This window comes from Antechinus flavipes, chromosome 3 (assembly GCF_016432865.1).
Source record: "Antechinus flavipes isolate AdamAnt ecotype Samford, QLD, Australia chromosome 3, AdamAnt_v2, whole genome shotgun sequence".
Classification (NCBI taxonomy): Eukaryota; Metazoa; Chordata; class Mammalia; order Dasyuromorphia; family Dasyuridae; genus Antechinus; species Antechinus flavipes.
In genome coordinates, this window is record NC_067400.1 from 455,408,257 (window position 1) to 455,430,580 (window position 22,324).

Sequence of the window (22,324 nt, forward strand, 5' to 3'; positions counted from 1 at the left end):
ACCTCTATAAATGTAATCTCTGACTATTAGAATGTGAGCTCCTGGAGAGCAGGAATTATCTTGCTTTTCCCTTTTTATCCTCAGTACAGTTTTTGCACATAGTAAGTATATTTGCTTTCCATCCATCCATTAATGGCTATGTATGGCAGTCAAAGGCAAAGCTGTTTCAGAACATAAACTCATTTATAAAATCTCATGGAGACATACAGCAGATTATAAGCAATTTTACCTTAAAAAATAGCAAGAAACACCAAAGAGGGGGAGGAGTAAAGGGACTTATTAAAGCAAAGTCATCCCAAGGATATTTAAGAATAAAGCTGAAAGGGCAAAAATAAAAGAAATAAGAAAAAGATTTACAAAGATATTTATTGAAAACTGTTTCACCATTAAGAACAATGGAGCCACTTTTATTTGGACTCAACATCATAGTCCTAATTATGTCTATAGAGAACTTGAGAAAACAAATATGGGAAAAGTTGGTGCTCTCTCGCTATAAAATCTTACTATTAAAAAAAAAGATGACCTATACAACATCAGTGACTATTAATTTATATGCCATATTTTCCATTTTTTCTGAGGAAAATCTATACACGCAGGGGGAGAACCCATGATGAAAGTATTAGAAAGGTTCTATAATGATTCCATTATAGACCATGTCATCCTCCTCCTCCTCCTCCTCTTCATTATCATCACCATCATCACTATCATGTTACCATCATTAGCACTTATATAACACAAAGTTTGCAATGAACTTTACAAATATTATTTTGTTTTATCTCAATTCTGGCAGATAGCTACTATTATTTTCATTCCCATTTTACAGATGGGAAAATAAAGGCAAACAGTAACTTAGGGTCATGTAGTAAATTAAGTGAGTCAGTATTTGAACTCCATGTCAAGCATTCTATCCACTGCACTACCTATCATATTTACTGTAACACAACTTTCTAAAAGACATAGAGAATACAAGCTCCCTGTGCTTACCATTTGTTACAATTAAAAAATTTATTTGTAGAGCAAACTAGTCTTAAGGCAACTTTAATGAGTTGTCTTTCATGCATATGTTAAAGTTATACAAATTTTCTTGAAAGATATAATAATAGGATAACTTTTTGATAAACCTCAGTTCATTTATGTAGAGCAAGACAAAGAAAAAGCCCAAGAGGATGTTTTTCAACCAAAAATGTTCACCATTTTATGAAGGAGATTCAGTACAAGCTGCTAGAGGAATTCTCTCTGGCAAAGGGAGAATATGTGGAGGTCCTCTAGGAGCCTCTCTTTATAAAAGATAACTTTATGTTAATTGTATTGAGCCTATTGTGCAAATGGACAATTCAGTTGGATTCACAACCTCTAGGGTTTATCCAGTTGATTGAACAGGCTACACAATGGCTGATTAGAGAGGACCCAATTGAATTGAAGAGTAGGTTAAAGTGCACTGCAAAATGGTAGATTTCTTAAGTAGCCACCAGCTTCTTCTTGAAACAAAGACCTATCTTTTAAATGTCAATACTTGCCCAAAACTAATGGGAGATATTCATGAAATACTCCTGTCTCTAAAGAACTGAAACTGAAAATCACTCAAAGGACAACAGTGGGGAATAAGCAGACTGAAATACATTATACATAAAGGATGACAAAGATAAAATGAGATAAAGGATATCATCAGGGAAATGTATGAATGAAAAAAAGAAGATGGGCTGGCCATGTAGCAATACAAAGGAATAGTCTTCAGAGAAGCCATGTGTAGGAACTGATGATAAGTATAGAATTAAGACCCTTTGAAAGAAGCTTCATAAAAATTAGTAGCTCAGTTTGTTTTTGAGGATTTTGTCCAGTCAGTATAAAAATGCAAGGAAAAATACAACCTTTTCCCCACATTTCATATAGTTAGGGGGAAAAAATGCCATTTCAGAGATCCATAAAAAATGACAAAAAAGTTTAAAATGGGACTTGTCTGATTTAATTAGGAAAAATTCAAAATATTAATTAATAAAAATACAAATACAAACCTGCCCCTCGATATTTTAGGCTACAGACTTTTAGTTTCTTTTTTACATTAAAATTAATTTTTGTTCATATCTTTTGATTTAAAATGACTTATATTTCCCAAAATATTTTATTTTTCTCTAATTACATGTAAAAACAATTTTTAACATTCTTTTTTTTTTGGTCAAGTTTTGAGTTCTAAATTCTAACTTTCCCTTTCCCAGTTTTCCCCTCCCCCTTCTTCCTGAGACAGTAAATAAAGCTGATAAAGATTATACATGTGCAATAATGTAAAAAATTTCCATATTAGTAGTTTTATGAAAGAATACTTGAAAAAGGAAGAATGAAAGAAAAAATAGAGGAAGAAAGAAAGGAGAAAAGAAGAAAGGGAGAAAGAAAGGAAGGACAAAAGCAAGCAAGCAAGAAACAAGAAAGGAAGGACAAAAGCAAGCAAGCAAGAAATAAGAAAGGAAGGAAAAAAGAAAAAGAAAGGAAGAAAGACAGAAGGAAAAAACGAAAAAGTGAAAAATAACGTGCTTTGGTCTGTATTTAGATGCCATCAATTCTTTTTCTAGAAGAGAATAATTTTATCATGAGTTTTTTGAGATTCTATTGGGTCACTATATTTCTCAAAATATCTAGGACTTCTAGTTTCTCAGTGAGTTTGGCTGCTTAACTGGTCAGCAGTTTGGATGCTGATTAGTATACTTTGCTTGCATTTTTTTTTCTTATTTTTTCCTGTTTGAGTTGATTTTTTAGTATACTTTTTTAGTATACTTTAAGGAGTCTTTTAAAAAAAATATTATATACTTTTAAATGTTATAATACACTTGTTATTATACACTTAAATAAAATGTTATTATGTACTTTTAAATGTTATAATATACTTTTAATTGATATCTCATGTCATTTTAATTTCTCAACATATCTCCTTCCACAATCAGAGAATGACTCCTTATAATTAAAGGATAAAAAAGAGGGAAAAAACGTAGTGCAGAAAAACTAAATACATCAATCCAATCTTTCATATCCATAGTCCCTTCCCTCTGCAAAGAAGGGAGGAAGAAGCCTTTTTATCCTTACTTCTGGTTCAAATTTGGTCACTATAATTGCATGGCATGCAGTCTCATTCTTCTCTCTTTGGGTAGTGGTAGTGGTATTTGCATTTGAAGTTGAACTCATTCCATATATTGTTTTACAGGTTCCATTACTTCACTTTGTATTAGCCTTTTATTCTCCAAAGTAATTTCTCATGGCAGAGCAATATTCACAGTCCTGTACTACAATTTATAACTGCAAGCTATCAGCAACTAACCCATTTGTCTATTCTTTGCTGCTACAAATATTTTGAGGTATATTGGACCTGTCTTTCTTGGGTACATACTTAGCAGTGAGATGTGAGTAGGGACATTTTAGTTACTCTCTTTTCTCCTAGAGAACAAAAGCTCCTAACAAACAGGGCTTATTTCATTTACTGTATTTGCATTCCTGCCACCTGGCTCAGTGCTGATTATAAGTGCTTGATTGATGAACAATTTCACTGCTTTCTAGAATGTTTGGGCTAATTTAGAGCCATACCAATAGTATGGCTTACTTGTCTTTCCACAACTTCTCCAACATTGATTATATCTTTTGTCATCTTAGTTAATAAGCTTCAAACTTCAGAGTTTAGATTTTTGTTTCTCTATTAGTGATTGGGAGCACTCTCAAATTTGGATGTTGAGAGTTTGCAGTTCTTTTGAGAACCAATTTTTTAATTTTCAAAACATATGCATGGATAATTTTTCAACATAATTTTGCAAACCTTGTATTCCAATTTTCTTCCCCTTTCCTCACTCCCTACCCTAGAGACCAAGTAATCCAATATATGTTAAACATGATAGAAATATATGTTAAATCCAATATATACATACATATTTTTACAATTATCTTGCTGCACAAGAAAAATCAAATCAAACAGGAAAAAAATAAGAAAAAATAAAATGCAAGCAAACAACAACAAAAAAGAGTGAAAATGATATGTTGTGAACCACACTCAGTTCCTACACTCTTCTCTCTGGGTGCAGATGGTTCTCTTCATCACAAGATCATTGGCACTGGTCTGAATCATCATTTTGAAAAGTATTTGCTCATATCTTTTGACCCCTCATCGATTGGGAAATAGCGTTTGTTATTAGATATTTCTCTTAGTTCCCTAGGTCATCTTGATGCGGGTATGGTCCCTTTAAGATTCCTTTCTTTCTGATTCCCAACCCCTCCAAGTTAATGTAATTACCTTTTGATTCACAAACCCTGGTCCCTTTGAATTCCAATAGAAGATCCCAACCTGAGCCAATTTAGGACTACACCCACAGGCCCCTCTAGCTAAATCTCCCATTATAAAAGAGCCAAGCTGGGACTCCCTCTTTGCAGAGGTTCCAAACATGCTAGCCGTATGCCTGGCATGTCAGGATGCTCTGTCCACTGGACCCTCTGTCCCATGCCCTTCTTATCTCTATCTTCACCTATTTCCTTCACTATACTTTAACCTTACTTCCAAACCCCATAATAAACCTCTTTTATCAATCTAGCTTTTCAGATCAATAAATGCTTTTATTGGGGACTCATGCTGCTACTAGACCTCATTTAACTTTGTATTCTTGCACCGAATCCAATGGGGTTGCAGGGGAGCTCCATTTGACTCCCTATGCCCCAAACTTGCTACTAGACCTCAATTAAACCCTAATTTCATTTAGGCACCCCATATCTAGACCTCATCAATCTTATATGTCTTTGTTAGAATTACTGGTTGCAAAGATTCTCCCCTCCCAATACCCATCTCTACATTGACTAAATTCCATGTTTAACTCAGTTATGTTCATTTTGCTTATGAAAAACCTTTCCAATTTCATGTCATTAAAATACCTATTTTATCTTTTATGATTAATTTTTTTCATTTTTTTAAATTTAGGAATTCTTTTCCTAATTTAGACTACACCTAAAATGTAGGCTGAAATGTACCTTATCTGCTTCTTCTAATTTTTAAAAATAGCATTGTAAGTACAAAAAAGCATTTAAATGGTAAAAATCTGTTTTGAAAATTAATGTTTAAAAATGCCTTACTTTTAATCTATCATGACAAGTATAATGGGAGGAGAAAAATGAAAAAGATAAACTTTATACTGTTTCCTTTTATAAAGAAATGAATATGAATATTTTTTAAAATTGAAAATTCATTTTTCTATCTATAAATAAGGCTCCTTAAAACATCAATTCCATACTATTAAATTTAACACTTTATTATCAACTATGCATAAAGTAAATAGAAGTAATATTTGGGAAGGGAAAATGGTGAATATTGGGGTTGGGGACGGTTCAGAAAAGGCCCTGTGCAGGTACTGCGAAGTAATCTTAAAAGGACTTAGGGATTCAGCCAGGGGAAAAGTAAAGAAGAGCTTGCAAAGTTTGGGGCCCAGACTATGAAAAAGGTTGAAGGTGGGAATGGAATGTTCAATTGGTAGAATGTAGAGTATGTGAGGGGAAATGATATTAAATTAGTCTGAAAAGATAGGTTTAGGACAGATTGTTAAGAATTTTAAATGGATATATAATAAAATTGCTTAGGAAGAAATCCAGGAACAAGAACAAGTGGGGAAAAAACTAGGTAAGTACTTAGTCATGCGTTACCTGATTTGATCTTAGGAAACCTGAATATTTCACAGAGTCATTGTACAGGTTCAAATAAGGGTAAAATGAAAAGTAGACAATGTGAATAAATGATATTATTAATAAGAACAAGGATAGCAAATGATATTAATAAGAACAAGGATATATCAAAGTTCCTTTGCACAGGGATCTTTCTTTTCTTTAGACATAAGACAGAATATAAATTTCCTATGCCAGGGGCCCAGTAAAACTGAATTTATCTTTAAAGGGAAGTACATATGCCATCCAGCCAAGGGGATCAGTGCATAAAAGAGAAGAGAGTACAAACTAGAGAAAACTATTCAAGAGCCTTTGGCAACAGAAGAAAAATACATTCCACATTTGTCCCAAGCAGGTAAGTATTTCAAAATGAAATTTGTGAATTGCAGTCACCCTTTGATGAAATGTCAAATCCATTAGCAGTTCCTATATGGGTCTGAATAAAGAGTCACACTTTTTGCCTAGATCTTGCTCTTGTAAAACCTAAGTGGGGCCAGTAATCATGCTCTTAGAAATACGAGGAAAGGCATTTTGGAAAGAAAAGTTCCCCTTGGTAAGATTTTTGAGACGCTGAGAAAAGGACTGGATGATGATTGGTTAGTAATTACCTGGTTCTCCCCTGTGTGCCTCCCCATTGTTCCCTGTATCATCCCAAAATGGCAGAGATAAGCAGAGGTCTAGTGGATATATTACGGTACATGAGCCAGCAGCATAAAAGGGATACTCTTCAAAAGTAGTATACCTGGTAGATAATGAGTAGCAGGCACAGATCCCCTCAACTTAAAAAGACTGAAGCTTCAGAATTCACATGGTATAGTTTTTCCAAGTGGAATGACATCTACAAAGATGTCTTCAGGGAGCAATGAGACCTGAGAAAAACCTCAGCTTAAAAAGGCCAAAGTCTCCCACTGAATCCAGGACCATCTCCATTCCTTCTGATCTTTATCTTTCTTCCAGACTCAAATAGCTCCAGAGGAGAGAGAGAGGCCAGTGACTAATCACAATCCTCCTTCACTTAAATCCACTCTCCTTCACACATCAATTCCATACTAGTCAAGTCAGGAAGGTCTGGGCTGAAATCCTGCCTCCGATAAGGGACATAACTAGCTCTGGGATCTTGAGTAGGTCACTTTTTGAATCATAACTCTCCAAGGCTATGGATTGGACGTTTTGATGAGTTGAGAGTTTCCTACCTTTACTTTCCCACCCCCACCGTCAAATCCTTCAGGAATACTGTAAAAGTAAAATGGGTAAGTTCTTTAAGGGAGGAGATTATTTTATCTTTGTATCTCCAGCATCTAGCAGAGTACCTTGCACATAGTAGGCAATTAATATCTATTGAACTGAATTGAGTTAAAAGGGCTTACTGCCACCTTAAAAAATTCCCAGATCTAGCATCCTGCTCTCTTTTGCTTTTGGAAATGGAAGCCCCCAAATTCTAAAGGGCCTACATGATTACATTCATGCCTGGTCCCCCACTTCTCCCAAAGATGCTGATGTGCAGAACACAATGCAAAGGTGGAAACACAGAGTTGGGGGCAGACCATGTAATTAATTGGGTCTGCAGCAGCACATGTTCTAATCGAGAGCTTTGCTTGCAAAGCCGAGTGAAATACAGGTCCAAGCATTACCTTGAACTTTGTGTTCATGGTCATCTTGCAGGACGGCAATGGCAACAGAGTGGTTGTTTTCCATCTCTAACAAGGTAGCCTCGTGGGTAGCCGAGATATCTTCTACCTGGAAAAAGAGCAGAAAAACAAGGGTCAGGGAGTTTCAGAGAGGCAGAGGATGGGGTTTTTCATCAATGTCATTATCAGGTGAGAAATCACAAATTCAAGAGAGAGATACAGCAGAGCAGAGAATTCAAGTCCCACTTGGAACACTATTAAACCATTGTGGTCTTCAGCAAGTTACCTGGATTCCCATGTTCTCTGTTTTCTCATCCATAAAATGAGAGAGTTGGACTAAAGGGTCTCTGGAGTCCCTTCTAGAGCTACATCTGGGATCCTAATCCAACACCCTCATTTTTATCATTTATTCACAATTGAAACATCAATGGTCAATGAAAGAAAGCATCATGTATGACTATGTTAACACATGGAGAATGGGGACCAGTTGTCTTCTAGCTCAATGAAAGACTAAACACACTGTAGGACAAGGGATAGAATTGGTGCTGGTGCGGCAGTCCTAGGAAAGGGACTAAATACTCTATAAATTGACTTGTTGCTGTAGGAAAATCATTAGAAGAGGTAACAAGTTAGATGGTACAGTGATTAGAGTGATAAACCAGGGAGTGAAGGTTTAAGTTCAAATCCAGCTTCAGGTACCTAATGGCCATGTTATTTAATCTTTGTGTCAGTTTCCTCATCCATAAAAAAATTGGAATAATAATAATTTCTATCTCACAGGGCTGCTTGTGAAGATAAAATGATAAGAATAAATTGTAAAGTGCTTTGCAGACCTTAAAGCGTTTGTAAATATGAAATTATTGTTATATAATTGCCTTATTATTTATCCCAAAATGGCAGAGATAAGCAGGGGGCTTGTGGATGTTACAGTACACGAGGCAGCAGCATAAAAGGGACAGCTATCTTAGGACAATGCTATCTGTCTTTTAGGTGTTTAGATTTTTGAAAAGTTGTTATGCATTATAATTCTGTCAATGACAGATGGACAACTACACAAATAAACAAGGACCTGTCATAGCTCACATGAATTAGGGGTAGGAATATGGCATAGAACATAACATTCTACATTTGGAGCTGAAAGGGACTTCAGAGGGCATTTAATACAATCCTTTCTTTTTATAAACAAGGAAACTGAGGTGCAAGGGAGGCTTACTTATAGGTAATAAGCATCAGTGGTAATATTTGAATTCAGATCTTTTAACTCCAGGATGACTGTCCTGTATGTACCTCTCAATAGTTACTCAACCCTTTTAAGATGTCATGTGCACTTGACCTCTCTTGATGTGATTAACTACATCACAGTCCCTTTATTTCATATATATCCTGCTGATTGAGAAGTATATTGGATAGGAGATTCAATAGCTACTCTGAGGTCTCTTGGCTCTGTCAGGTGTATTTATTGTTTTCAACATCTAAATGCATGAGCAATTCTGCCTCCTTACTTGTATATGGGACACTGAAATTTTCCATGCTTTTATTTGGACTACTTTGTACCTCTCCATTCATGTGGCTACTACTCTCACTTTTTACTTGGGGCACTGATGAGGGCACCAAAATGATAGGTTTCCCACATTCTGTCTCTTCCCCTCCAATGCAACTTGTATATAATGGCTTCTAGATTAACCATCCTAACCCATAGTCTTATCCACATCATTCACCATTTTAATAGACTTTAAACAGTTCCCTAGTGTTTGACAAATAAAGTCCTGACTCTGGCACAGGCAATGCAATGTAGTGGAAAGAATTCCGAATTTGGAATCCTGATCCAAGTTCAAATGCTAACCCTACCCTGCCATTTAATATCTGTAGGACTTTGGGAAAGCAATTTAAACCTTTATTGATCTCAGTTTCTTTATAAAATGAATGAATGGGACTCGATGACCCTGAAAGTTCTTTCTGGTTCTAAACCTTTTGAACCTTCAATAATCAGCTTCCAACCTACCTTTCTAGCTAAATGAATTCCCTTTATAGATTCCATTCTCAAGACTAAGTGGACTATTTATTTATTCACTCCTTACTGCACTTTACAACACCAAATCTAATTAATTTAATTAAATTAACACCAACTTATCCTTTCCTACTCCTCCTTCAAGGACCAATTCAAATGATAGCTTCCACATGAAGCCTTCCTTGATTTCCCCACTCTGCCCCAGTCAGAATCATTCCCATGCATTTTGTACCTTTCCTGCATATTTAGTTTCTATTTTATATTATAGCTGCAGCAGGGATGCATCCCTCCTCATTTGGGTTAAGCACTTGCCTCCAGTCTCATTCATGGGGGATCCCTAGAGGCTGGATCTGCTTCTGGATATGAGGGAACACAAGGGGCTGTGGAGGAGAGGGGATGGAGGGGTCTAAAGAGCAAGCTGCAAAGCAGACCTGAGAAAGAGGTCTGCTTCTCCACTGCCCTAATTAGGGAGTCATCTGCGAGGGGCCAGACAGAGATGCTATAACCACAAGAGAGGGACAATGGGAAGAGCCAAAGTTCCAACCTTGGTCTTGCTAGTGTAACACCAAATTCATTAGTTTCCCCCCAGAGACTATAATTCGGTTACTGTATCTTTCAGAGGCTCAAGAATCTTGAAGTGACAGTTTAACGGCTGGAGTGAGATTGAATTGGCCTATCGAGGCCATCCCATTGAGCATGCTCACAGTTGCCATTTGTAGTTCTGGGATGAGCTGAGTCAGGGCTAAGGGGCTTTCATTTCCAGATGATGTAGCGTTCCTTTAATTACTGACTGTGCAGATGCTCTGCCTTCCTCAGCCTCTCCCTTTGCTTCTGGCTGCTGCTCATGCCATGAGCTACTTCCACAAAAGGGAATGGGGAGAAAGGGGAGCTTGCTCCAGCCTCCAGTCTCCATGCAACTGTGAGCACACGGCATCTAAAACAAATGTCTTTTCCTAAACAAACTCACTTCTGGATTGGGGCTGCCTGGTTTGTTTATTTTATGGTTACTATTTTCTAATTTAAACTACAATTCTTGAGTCCCATCAGGTCCCAGCTGAATATTAGCTGGTAATTATTACAGCTGACTCACCAGCATGAAAGGAACTGTCCCAAACTTGGACGTTTTACCACCAGCCATGAACTATTAGTGATTTGGATAATGCAAAGATGAAATAAAACATAAATGCTTAATTCGTAGTCCTGTAAACTGCTTTATGTTCCAGCGAGGTTTAATTATCAGCCTCTCACTGGCGAGACTTACATGAACTGATGCTGAGTGAAATGAGCAGAACCAGGAGATCATTATATACCTCAACAATGATACTGTTTGAGGATGTATTCTGATGGAAGTGGACCTCTTCGATAAAGAGAGCCTTAATTGATCAAAGATGGACAGAAGCAGCTACACCCAGAGAAAGAACACTGGAAATGAATATAAACTGCTTGCATTTATGTTTTTCCTCCGGGATTATTATACCTTCTGAATCCAATTCTCCCTGTGCAACAAGAAAACTGTTGGGTTCTGCACACATATATTGTATCTAGGATATACTGCAACCCATTCAACATGTAAAGGACTCTTGCCATCTCGGGGAAGGGGTGGAGGCAGGGAGGGGTAAAATCGGAACAGAAATGAATGCAAGGGATAATGCTGTAAAAAATTACCCTGGCATGGGTTCTATCAATAAAAAATTATTAAAAAAAATTATCAGCCTCTCAGCAGATATAATAGGAGCTGAAAGTTGTTACTGAATCCTATGTTAACTTGTTCTATTAATGAATGCTGTGAGTCTTTTGTGTCTAGCTTAATTTTTTTTTTTTTATGTGAAAGAATAAATTATCTCTCTGCTCAAACTTGATTCATATGGTACGTTGGGTACCTTTTCTTTCCCCTTCTTTGAGAAACCCTAGATATAAGTCATAGCTTAAACTAAATCTGTCTTAGGAGTGCCAGAAATGGAGTTTCACTAGCCAAAGAAAGTGAGAAAAGGAAACCTAAACACTCTCATTAGAAACAAGTGGTTCAGGACTGAACTCAGTCTAAACTATATGCTTTGATACAAAGCAGAAGATAGGCAGAGCAAGGGTATGGGCACAGCAAAGGTTCCTCAATGTTATATACTATCATTCCATATGGAATTGTTAGTAAAGAGTCTTTTTTCTTTCCTGGTTGGAGATAAATTGAGGGACAGAGAAAAAAGAATGAAGAGGACTTCTTTGTTTAGAGAACTAATTTACTCCTTTCTTGCTAAAGGAAGAGAATTCTTGTGATTTGAGAAATACTTCAGTGGTGGGAATTGTATTACATAAATCAGAAGTCAAGAATTATAGTGATGGACAAAGAAGATTGGCTGTGATCTTTAGCGTGATATAAATGATAAGTTTATGTTTTTGGTTACCTAGTTAATAAACTATATATCCAGGAACTTTTAATAATTTATAATGTCTAAGAGATAGCAGTTTTGTGCAACAGAGAGATACAAGTAGCTGTTTAAAAAAAGATTTCTTCAGTTTATTAAACTAGTAATTGAGAAATAATAAAACAGGGAACCTGTGCAATAAGGGACCATTCAGACCTCTTATTTTTGCTACTGATAGGTTTTATATAGTCAACATGATTCATGTTAACTATATGAAACCTATCAGTGGGGAGGTGGGTTTGGTTTTTTTGGACATTGCCTAAAAAAGAAGAGTTTTCCTGACAGCTAAAGGACTCAAGTGTAACTCCATTCTGCATTTTTATGTGTGTGTTTTTAGATGAAATTTGTCATATATTTAATGTCTTCATGGTAGGATTATTTGCAAAAGAACTGAAGCCCTAGTTTGGGACAGTAAAACAAGGCAGTTACTGATGCTTCCAAGGTTTCCCTAAGTGGATGCATGAATTAGTGAGATTTTTGTGAGCGACTCTCCTAAATTATTCTTAGATTTGTTGTGTCAGGGATTAGGGCTTATTTGACACAAGGATTGCTTTATTATTTGGCTATTTGTGTTATCTCTATTTTTTTATTTTGTTATTAGCCCCTTAAGGGAATAAGCATGCTTATGTAATATTAAATCATAGATCTCATTAATTCAGGATGCATACCTATTTCATATTATTAAAGTGTGATTATAATCATAAGCTCCTTGAAAATAGATAGGGAGGGAGAAAAAATAGAGAAAGTAATGAGAGAAAAAAAGGAGAAGTGAGAGAGAGCACTTAAAATATAGTACTTAAAATGTCTGTTGAACAAATGAATGACTGAATGAATCAGACAGTCTCCTTTTCCTGAAACTAAGTATCTTTTCAGTAAAGAGAACATTATAGTGCAAAGAGAATTATGAGGTTAGAAAACACAAGTTCAAATCCTAGCTCTAATATTAGTTAATGTAGTAACCCTTGGTAAGTTACAACTTCTGAGCTTCAGTTTATTCTTTTACATTAATAAAATGGAAATTTGTGTTTCCAATGGGCTGTTGTCAGCAAAGTATTCTGTAAAGCTTAAAATACTACATAAAGTTGAATTTTCTTGTTTCTCTTTCAGAAATTTCAGAAGATATTTGAGTCCCTCAATATGAGGAACAATTCATACTATGTCATCCAGGGCTTTATATAGACTTCACAATCTCTAAGCTTCCATTATTCCATTATATATATATATAAATACACACACATATCATATATATGCATGTACATACACATTCATGTTCTCCAATGCATGTTTTATATTAATATACAAATATATTCACATATACATGTATGTATGTGTATATATATAAAATGTATATTGAAACAGAACAATTTCTCAGGGTACCATACTTTCTGGGGAGAATTTACCTGAATTCTTCTTTGCTAAGTGACTTGCAGTTCGGTGACACTGGATAGAATGTTGTGTCTGGAGTCTGAAAGACTCATCTTCCTGAGATTAAACCTGGCCTCAGACACCTCCTAATTTGTGTGACCTGGGGGTGTTACTTAACTCTATTTGCCTCAGTTTCCTCACTGTAAAATGAATGGAGAAGGAAATGGCAAACGTCTCCAGTATCTTTGCCAAGAAAACCCCAAGTGGACTCACAAAGAGTCAAATGTGACTGAAAAACGACTGAACAACAGCCAAGGTGACATAGATGAGAACCTTATTTATCAAGGCAGCAGCATCAACAGTCAAAGTTCACAATGCAACACTACTGCTATTTATTGTTAGCTGGATTTTAGAAACATGGTGAGGACAGACACCTGCAATGATTCATTCTTGTTTATTGAGCACTCTTAATTAAGCAATATTTTCTTTGAGGCCCAAAGTTACGAACATTTCTCTTCCTCTCTACAGAAAGGCTGAATATGATACTATTTAATCATCCCAATCTTGTTTAAGGGTTATTTTTTTTTTCAACATCACCATCTCAAAGCTACCTCAGATTAGTGCAGAAATGAATCACAAGTAGAAAACGGAAATAGGTTTTTTTCTTGTTTTACTGATATCAGTTAATTCTGTAACCTACAACAGCCCACAAATTATTTGGAGAAAAACAGATCATATAGCAAAATGCAAAATAATTCAGCACTTCCCACTAAAACATTCAGTTCCTTCTGTTCCCTGTATATTAAGTTGTGGGGAAGAAGGGATGAACAGAAAAGTTAAGCTACAGAAGGAAGAAAGGAAGGAAACAAGCATTTATTGAGTACTCACTACGTGCCAAACACTATGCCAGGAACTAAGGCTATAAATATAAGCAAAAAGATGGTCCCAACTCACAAAAGAGATGTGAAAAGTAGGAGTGTGGTATGGGGTATAAATGTACCTGGTCCAGGGCTGTGGTTTTCAATCTCAGAGGGAAGGAAAAGGGCTGGGAAGAAAATGAAGGCCAGCTTACATCCTTTTAGAAATGAAAGGCACCAGGAAGAATTCATCAGTGGGAGAAGGGAAGGATCTGACAGTGATATTTCAGGTTGAGAAAGCTGCAGGGTGGCTATGTTCCAAGTTAGAAGACTCCAGGCACAGAGCCAGAATGAGATAGTGACAAGACATCGTTTTGAAGAATGATCCCATATCCCCTTGACAGTCTATATGCATCGGTTAGTAATCTTTATTAAAGCTTGTTGCTTTCACTCATGATTTGCTGTGTGGTGTGCCTTTGATTGCATAGTGATAGAATACTAGTATGAATATACTAAGAATGGTGTGATGGTCCCATATATCCACAAATACTCCAAGGAATTATTATTAATGAAATATTGATTCACTGCAATGCTGTTGGGCTGTTTAGCTAGAACAATTACTAATTATCCACTGTCTTGGCTGAGAGTTTTTGAATGAAGTTAATGGGAATGCTTGAGCTAAAACTGAAATATGTCTTACTGTTATCAGCAGTTTAGAAGTTCATAGATCTTTGGGGACATTAAAGAGTTACTACCCACCATGTTTCAGAGAAAAGACCAATGTGACAGACTCACTATACTATCCTTGACTTGTTTTACTGGGCCACTTTCCCTCTTTTGGGAGCATTTCTTCACAAAGTCAGAAAATTATCACTCTCCTCTCATATCTCCTAATTATTTTCTAACTGGAGGATATGCTGGTGTCTCACTAATACAAAGACCAGTAGATAATTCAGACTGAGGTCTTATAATCTAAATTGTTCCTGAAAAGCATAGTAAGAGGAATAAGCATTAATTAATGGCATTAATTGGTTACACAAAAACATACACGAAATGAAATAATGTTATCAGGGTAATTTCCCCTATAGTAACAGTGCTATGTACATAATGTAATGGAGAAACTGAAGTCAACATTGTAAGATACATTGGCAGTAAAAGTAAAGTGGAGAAGAGGAAAATGTTATATTAATACAGCACTATACAATTAAAAATCACTTTCTCATAAATGTGTAAGGTCAGGAGTGCAATTATTATTTCCATTTGATAAATGAGGGAAAATGAAGCCCAGAGAAATTGTGATGTTGATAACATCCAGAATTAAATAAGGTGCTTAGATTTCAAGTTCAGGGCTCCAGAGCTATATTGTGAGTAGGACATGGATACATCACAAACATAAAATTATCTTATGAACCCTGGATCAGAAAACAAAAATCAGATGCTAATTATTTATCTTAACTATTATCTTAATTATTATCTTAACTATTACCAGTCTCTGGCAGATCTAGCAGACTTCATACACTTTTTTTTTTTAAACTTTTAGTTTCCTAGGGGCCCAGTGAGTAATTTATGATGATTCATAAATTAGATTGAACTGCCAATACTCTCTCTTTTGGGTTAAAGAGGCCAGAACATATCTTTACTATCATGAGGAGTATCCTATTTAATAAATGATGGCAACATGCTTATTCTATATAACAAACCAGCTACTGCCAATAATACCATTCCATTCCCACAGCTATCTGATGCACACTTGTGCTGAATAATAGGACAAGCATAATGACAGAGCCATAGTCCCCAGACACAATTAAAGAGATGCTGGGTTAATTTCATTAAGCCCTTTACAGAATTATCTCATGTTCTTTATCAGAAGCCTTGGTTAATTCATTTAGAGAAGATTTACATTTAGCATGAAGAAATAAATGGGGGCTCTATTCTATTATTGCTTAATTTATGAAATGAACCTAAATTATATTAAATTCTCATTTAAGTCAGAGAAAAGTATGACTATCAGATGAAACAAATGGCAAACCACAGGAATGTCTCACACGCTCTGTTGCAACATCTCCCTACATTTTCTTTCCAGACACAAGTAGATTTTTCTCCCCTTTTTTCTCTCTCTGTCATGATAGCCAGACTTCTGCTTGCAAGCATGCAGTTCTATCATGAATGTTTCATTATACTGTAGCACTCTTTGGTGCGTGTCTTGTGCCTATCACACCAGACCCTAGAAATTAGGGTCCCATTGCTTCCTTATTTCCAGTTAAAAGGAATGGAGCCCTGTGGATGATATGGCTTTATTCTCCATGTACTGGTGACCTGCTAGGATCTCATTCTATCTGATGACAGAAGAAGCCGAGCTGTTTTCTGCATATATCTCCTAGAAGAAGTATGTTCTGGAATCCACCCGCTAATATCACCCTTCTGAAATTATCTTTTACTTATTTTGTAGATATTTTGTATATATTTATTTCTCTTCATGTTGTTTCTCCTACTTTTGTCTTTGTAACTCTCTGATCTAACGCAGCTTTTGTACAGTAGGAGCATAATAAATGTTTGTTGATTGACTGTTTTGTCAATGTAACACGACTCAAGACACAATGTAATACAATGGAGAAAGTCCCCTGCATCCATCAAAGCCAATCTGTTAGTTAGGCAGAAAGGCTTAAAGTGAGAGAATCTGGGCATATCCTATAATATATACAATTAGGAATCCCAGGAAAACAGCAAAATGGCTACCCAAATATTTGACTTCAATGAGTGGTGCAAAATTTGCCATAATTATTGACTGACATAGCAGCCAGTCGATAAGCATTTATTTGCCTAGTATGAGTCAGGCACTATGCTAAACATTGGGGATACAAAAAAAGAGGCAAAAAACAGATCCTGCCCTCAAAGAGCTTACAATGTAATGGGGGGGGGGGGGGACAATAAGTAACAAATAAGAAATTTTAAAATTACAAACAAGTTCTATACAAAGTAAACAGGAAACAAGAGAAAAAAGGCACCAGAATTAAGAGGGGTTGGTAAAAGCTTATTGTAGAGGTGAGATTTGATTTGGGAGCAGAGGCATAGGATGCTTCTTAGTGACCTGGTGATACAGTGTTAGGCTCTGGGGTATAGCTGCACATATCTCCCCAAAGAGGCTATAATGATGGATCTGGTTATTTAGGGATGCAGGATATTTAAAAAAGGAAACCATTAACAGATTCTTTTACAAATGTACAGGGTTAAACATTTCCAACCCTTGACAGATGAGCAGGTATTTCCCAGCCCTGAATGCTGAGCAGCCTAGACACCAGTAAGTGTTTAATAAATGCCCAAAGGCTGCCCCAGGGAAAGGTGAGCAGTAAGGAATGTCACAGAAAGGTAGCCTCCTAATAAAAGTTAGAGAAAGAAATAAAAAGGGGAAAAGTTTACTCTTTTTGTATTTGAAAATGTGTTTTATATAACTCAAGAAAGGAATGTTTATACTGAGGGTAGTTTTAGGAGTGAAAGCTGACTTGAATAAACACATATAATAGCCACTATTTTGTTGTAAAGTGTCAGATTCAAGCTCACTTAAAAAGCCCAGCAGCACAAAGCTCTCCTCAGAGAATTCTCCCTCCAGGCTCCCTCCGAGACTGAGTATCAGAGATGAAATGTCCTACTTCTTGAAAGACTCCATCTATTACCCTGACCTTGGAGAGAGAAGCTTTTTCTCCTTGAAATATAGCTCAATTCACACTAATTTATAATGGACTGGCAAAGTCAGAAAGTAAGTTGCTTGGAGTTATCTTGCGGGCAAAATCTTCTACTGAAGCTGGGAGTCATTCTAATTTAAGACTATTTCTAATTAAAGCACATCCTTAGCTTTAGAAAATGCCATGTGGAAAAACACAGACTCCCCTTACCCATTACTGGAAGAGAAAGTGAATAGAAAACAAACTGGCTAATTAGGTCTTTGAAAGCTCCTGAGGAGCAGCAATGCCATTATCCCACTAAGTCAATACTAACATTTCCTTATTGTCCATGATAATAAGACAGGGGTCACATGATAACAGCAACTTGAGCATAATAGCATGAATCCATGAAATCCAAAGCTTCACTTTAGTCATTCATTCCACTCTTCTTCCATCAGACTTTTTAGCAGAATTGGTAGGAAAAGAAATAAGCCTTCATTTAGTACCTACAGTGTACAGATACTATGCTAAGTGCCTTTTACAAGTATTTCATTTGATCCTGATAATAAACCTGGGAAGAAACTGAGGCAGATGGAGATGAAGTGACCTGCCAAAATCATACAAGTAGTAAGTGTCTGACTCCAAATGTGGTGCTTTTCCACTGTGCCATCTAACTGCTGATTGTTAATGCACAAATTGCATGAATAGAAAATCTGACTTGAAATTCATCATTTTTTTCCCTTTCCTATTCATCTTCTGCTGGACATTCCAAGGGACAGTGATATGCTTAATAATTCAGTTAGCAAGAGAAGAATTGAGTGGACTAGTAAATCCATACAAATTAGATAATCCACAATTGAAGATCAATCATTTACTGCATGAGGAGTATTTGAATACTCTAACCTTAAAATAAAGTATTAGTAATCTTTGAAACAGCTTGGAGAATGAGAGAGGTGCCAAAGGACTAAATAAGGTCAAATAGCATGGTTTTAAAAAAAAAAAAAGGTAAAAGAAAATGGAATCTTCAAACCAGTAAGACTAAATCCAATTTTTGGCAAAATTCTAGAACATATTAAAGGGATAGTTAGTACACATCTTGAAAAGGCAGCCGTAATCCCAAAGAACCAATGGGACTTTATAAAAAACAAGTTCATAGATTAACTTCATTTTCTTTTTTGACAGAATTTTGACAGAATTTTGACAGACAGTGATCATTTAGGAAAGCATCTGAAAAATTATGTTATTTTTAGGGACAAAGGGTAGAAAAGTCCCTGTGTGAGCTCAGGCAAATGACTCTAGTCTTTGTGTCTTAGTTTCCTTATCTGTAAAATGATTGGGTTAGAGGGGATGGCTTTTAAGGTTCTTTCCAGCTCTATATTTATAATAATAAAGATCAGGGAGATTGAAGATCAAGAAAAGGCCATCTGATTTAGTAAGTAAGAGGTCACCAGTGAGCTTGCAAAGAGCAATTTCAATAGAACATGACCATTTATTACTGCTTTATTTTTTAGACCTGTCTTTTGTTTCTGGAAATGGGAATCATTGGAAGAATTAACTGCTTGATTGAATTTATTCTATCCTGCAAATGGAAATAAATAATAATTATTATAAAAGCTAGCATCTACATATCATTTGAAAGTTTGCAAAACACTTGACAAATATCTCATTTGACCCTTACAACAAACTTGGGAGGTAGGTGCTATTATTAGTCCCATTTTTACAGAAGAGGGCACTGAGGAAAACTGAACTTAAGTGGTTCACCCAGGTCACACAGTAAGTGGTTGAGGCAGGATTTAATTTCAAGTCTTTCTGACTCCAGGAGTAGTAGTCTCCACTGGGCCACTTAGGAACTGGTTACAAATGCATATTTTAATAAAATTGCACATATTTGACAAATTGGGGAGATGGCCAATCTGAATTAGTTAAATGTATGAAATATATAGAATTTCTTAAATCTATTATGTTAACATGTTGAAATATAAACTATTGCCTATTAAGGATTCTGACAACAAAGAGATAAGAAAAAAATATATAAATATGAACATATCAAAAATACTAGTGTAAATACTGCTGATCCTTAATTTTGCTTAGAAATTGTTTTCATAATACAAAAGTTAAATGTTATTCAAATCACAACTACCAGAGACAATGGATGCAAGATGCAGAAAAACAGATTTAAGTTTGCTCAGAGGAAAAACTAACTGATGTTTGGAGTGATTTCAAAGTGTTCTGGGTTTCTTCAGGGGCCAATGACTTTCCCCTAAAAAGATTGGATGATCATTTGTTGGGTAGCCAATATTTCTGGTTAGTTGTGGATTGGAATGAATGGATTCTAAGGTTCCTTCCAATACAGATATTATGTGATTCTATGATCTATAAAATGTATAATATATATATATTTTTACATATGTATATATATAAATGTATATAAAACAGACAAAGAATAATCCCAAGAAAATATGTAAATATACAAACTATATACCCAGCACCATGTGCCTAATTATGCACAGACAACAAATTGCTGCCCATGAGCATTTGTTATATATACCTTGAGATAAACAGAATTTTAAAAAACTGTCAATACTCCAATATTCTATTGGATTTTGAGTATATCAATTTAGATATTCTTTCCAATGATGATAATCCCAACCCATCTACACTTTTTCAACTTGTATGATTTAATTTATGTCTTCTCATAAGAAAGCCAAAAAGATTAATTCCAATTTAAATTTAAATAACAACAGTCAGAACTTAAAGGTCTTCGGACTTCAGAACCATCTACTATTGACCAATCCCTCCTTGACTCTCTTTACATCCTTGGTTTTAATGATTCAGAACTTTCCTAATTCTCTGATCCACTCTCTATATGGTTACTCCCTCTCAGACTCTTTTGTTAGTTTCTCTTCCTTTTCCTGGCTGCTATGTTTGGATGTCCCCTCAAGATATTTTTGCAACATCAGTCCCTTCGTCTCTCTAAAAATAGCAAAAATGACCTATATTTCCTTTGTGTTCTAATGGAATTCAACACTGTACCTCCAAGAAAATATTCTTAATAAATGTTTGCTCATTCAATGAACAAATGCATAAGGTCTTGTTTAAACTATGTCTTTTTGTTGTTATTCAGTCATTTTCAGTTATGTCCAGCTCTTTGCGACCCCATTTGGGGTTTTCTTGGCAAAGATACTAGAGTGGTTTGTCATTTCCTTCTCCAGCTCATTTTACAGATGAGGAAACTGAGGCAATCAGCATGAAGTGACTTGCCCAGGATCACACAGCTAGGAAGTGTCTGAGTGACAGCTAGTAAGGTGAATCTTCCTGACTCCAGGCTGAGCCAGCTAGCTGCTATAAAACTGTGCTGGTTTTCCCCTTCTTCTCCCCTCCCCTTTATACTTTGTCCACAGGTCAGGAGAGCCAGTCCCCCAGTGTTCCAAAGTGCTGACCTGCTCCTGGTGCTGACACTTCAGCCTGGCTAGCTGCATCCGGTGTTCCTCCTGCAGGCGTTTCACCTCTCCCACATACTGCTGCTGCAACCTTTCCTCCAGGTCCTGAAGCTCAGCCTGCTGCTGCCAACGAAGTCTCTTTACCTCGTCCTCAAACCTTCTCTCCAGGTCCTCTTTCTCTTTTTGTAATTTCTCACATTTGGCTGTATTGAAGGCTGTGGGGAAAGAACAACAGAATATTTTTTAAAAAACAAGAACATAAAACTGTGAAATAGCTTTATCCCAGCTACATTTGTAGGATAAGTGAGACTATCATCATAAATATAAAATAAGAGACTTAGATTGTCAGGTAAAGATGCCCAAAGAGGAAAACCTTATCCAAAGGAAGAAGACTCCCACAAATCCCTCCTCACTCAAAAAAGCCAAGTGAAAAATGTTTCTCAGAAATGAATTCCAGCCACCTAATCAAGCTACCAGGAGCAAGATGAATGAAGGAATCAATCAACAAACCTTTATTAAGTACTCACCATATGCTAGACAATTGTGCTAGGCTATAAAGACAAAAAGAATAATTCTGCCCTCAAAAAATCAAGATTTTATTGACATTTTTTCTCCTTGCAACCAGTTTTTCTCCCTATATTTTTCCTGGTGGATATAAAATATTGGTGGAGACCTGTTCCCTAGTACTCCTAAGTAAGCCTTTTTTTTTTTTTTAATGAGGTGGGTAAGGATCACAGAATGTAGTAATTATCAATACCTTTTTTACTTCTCTCATCTCCCCCGCCCCTAGCTTGTTATATTTTTGACTCATACTTCCTTGAAGTCTGGGGAAATAATTAAACCATTTCATATTAAAGACCTCTTATTTTAAGACTGGTTAGGCTGAGGATGACTAGAGAAAATGAAAACAAAAACATGAACAAAGCACTTTACATTCTGGCTAGTACTATTTTTGACAAGTCCGGGGCTTCATCAGTGTAAGGAAGTCCTAGCCAGCATCCTCCTCCACCAATGCATCTGCATCTTCCAGCCTAGCTGTCTGGGGACTTTGGGAGAGAAGTGATTTACCTGTAGGTGTCAAGGGCAGGATTTAGGCCCAGGTTTTCCTGAAGAGCAAGCCTATTCTCCACGCGGTTGTTTACTATAGTTCACATTTATTTGGCTTTTATGCTTTGCCAAGTGCCTTCCCCACAACCCATTGTTGTTATACTAGTGGTGTCAAACACATGGCCCCGAGGTTGCATCTGGCCCACAGAACTCCCAAGTGCATCAAC

The 22,324-nt window shown here is 36.3% G+C and overlaps 1 protein-coding gene across 3 annotated transcripts in view; it reads right to left on the bottom strand.

The window, feature by feature from the left end:
* Nucleotides 1–22,324, bottom strand: part of MTUS2 (microtubule associated scaffold protein 2) — a 451,993-nt gene that overhangs the window by 32,128 nt on the left and 397,541 nt on the right. For all 3 annotated transcript variants that reach the window (XM_051986519.1, XM_051986521.1, XM_051986520.1), the window contains 2 exons: nucleotides 21,051–21,265; nucleotides 7,305–7,410 (listed from right to left, as the gene is read on the bottom strand). In XM_051986519.1, coding sequence (XP_051842479.1) covers nucleotides 7,305–7,410; nucleotides 21,051–21,265 — 321 coding nt within the window. The remainder of the gene's footprint in view (nucleotides 1–7,304; nucleotides 7,411–21,050; nucleotides 21,266–22,324) is intronic.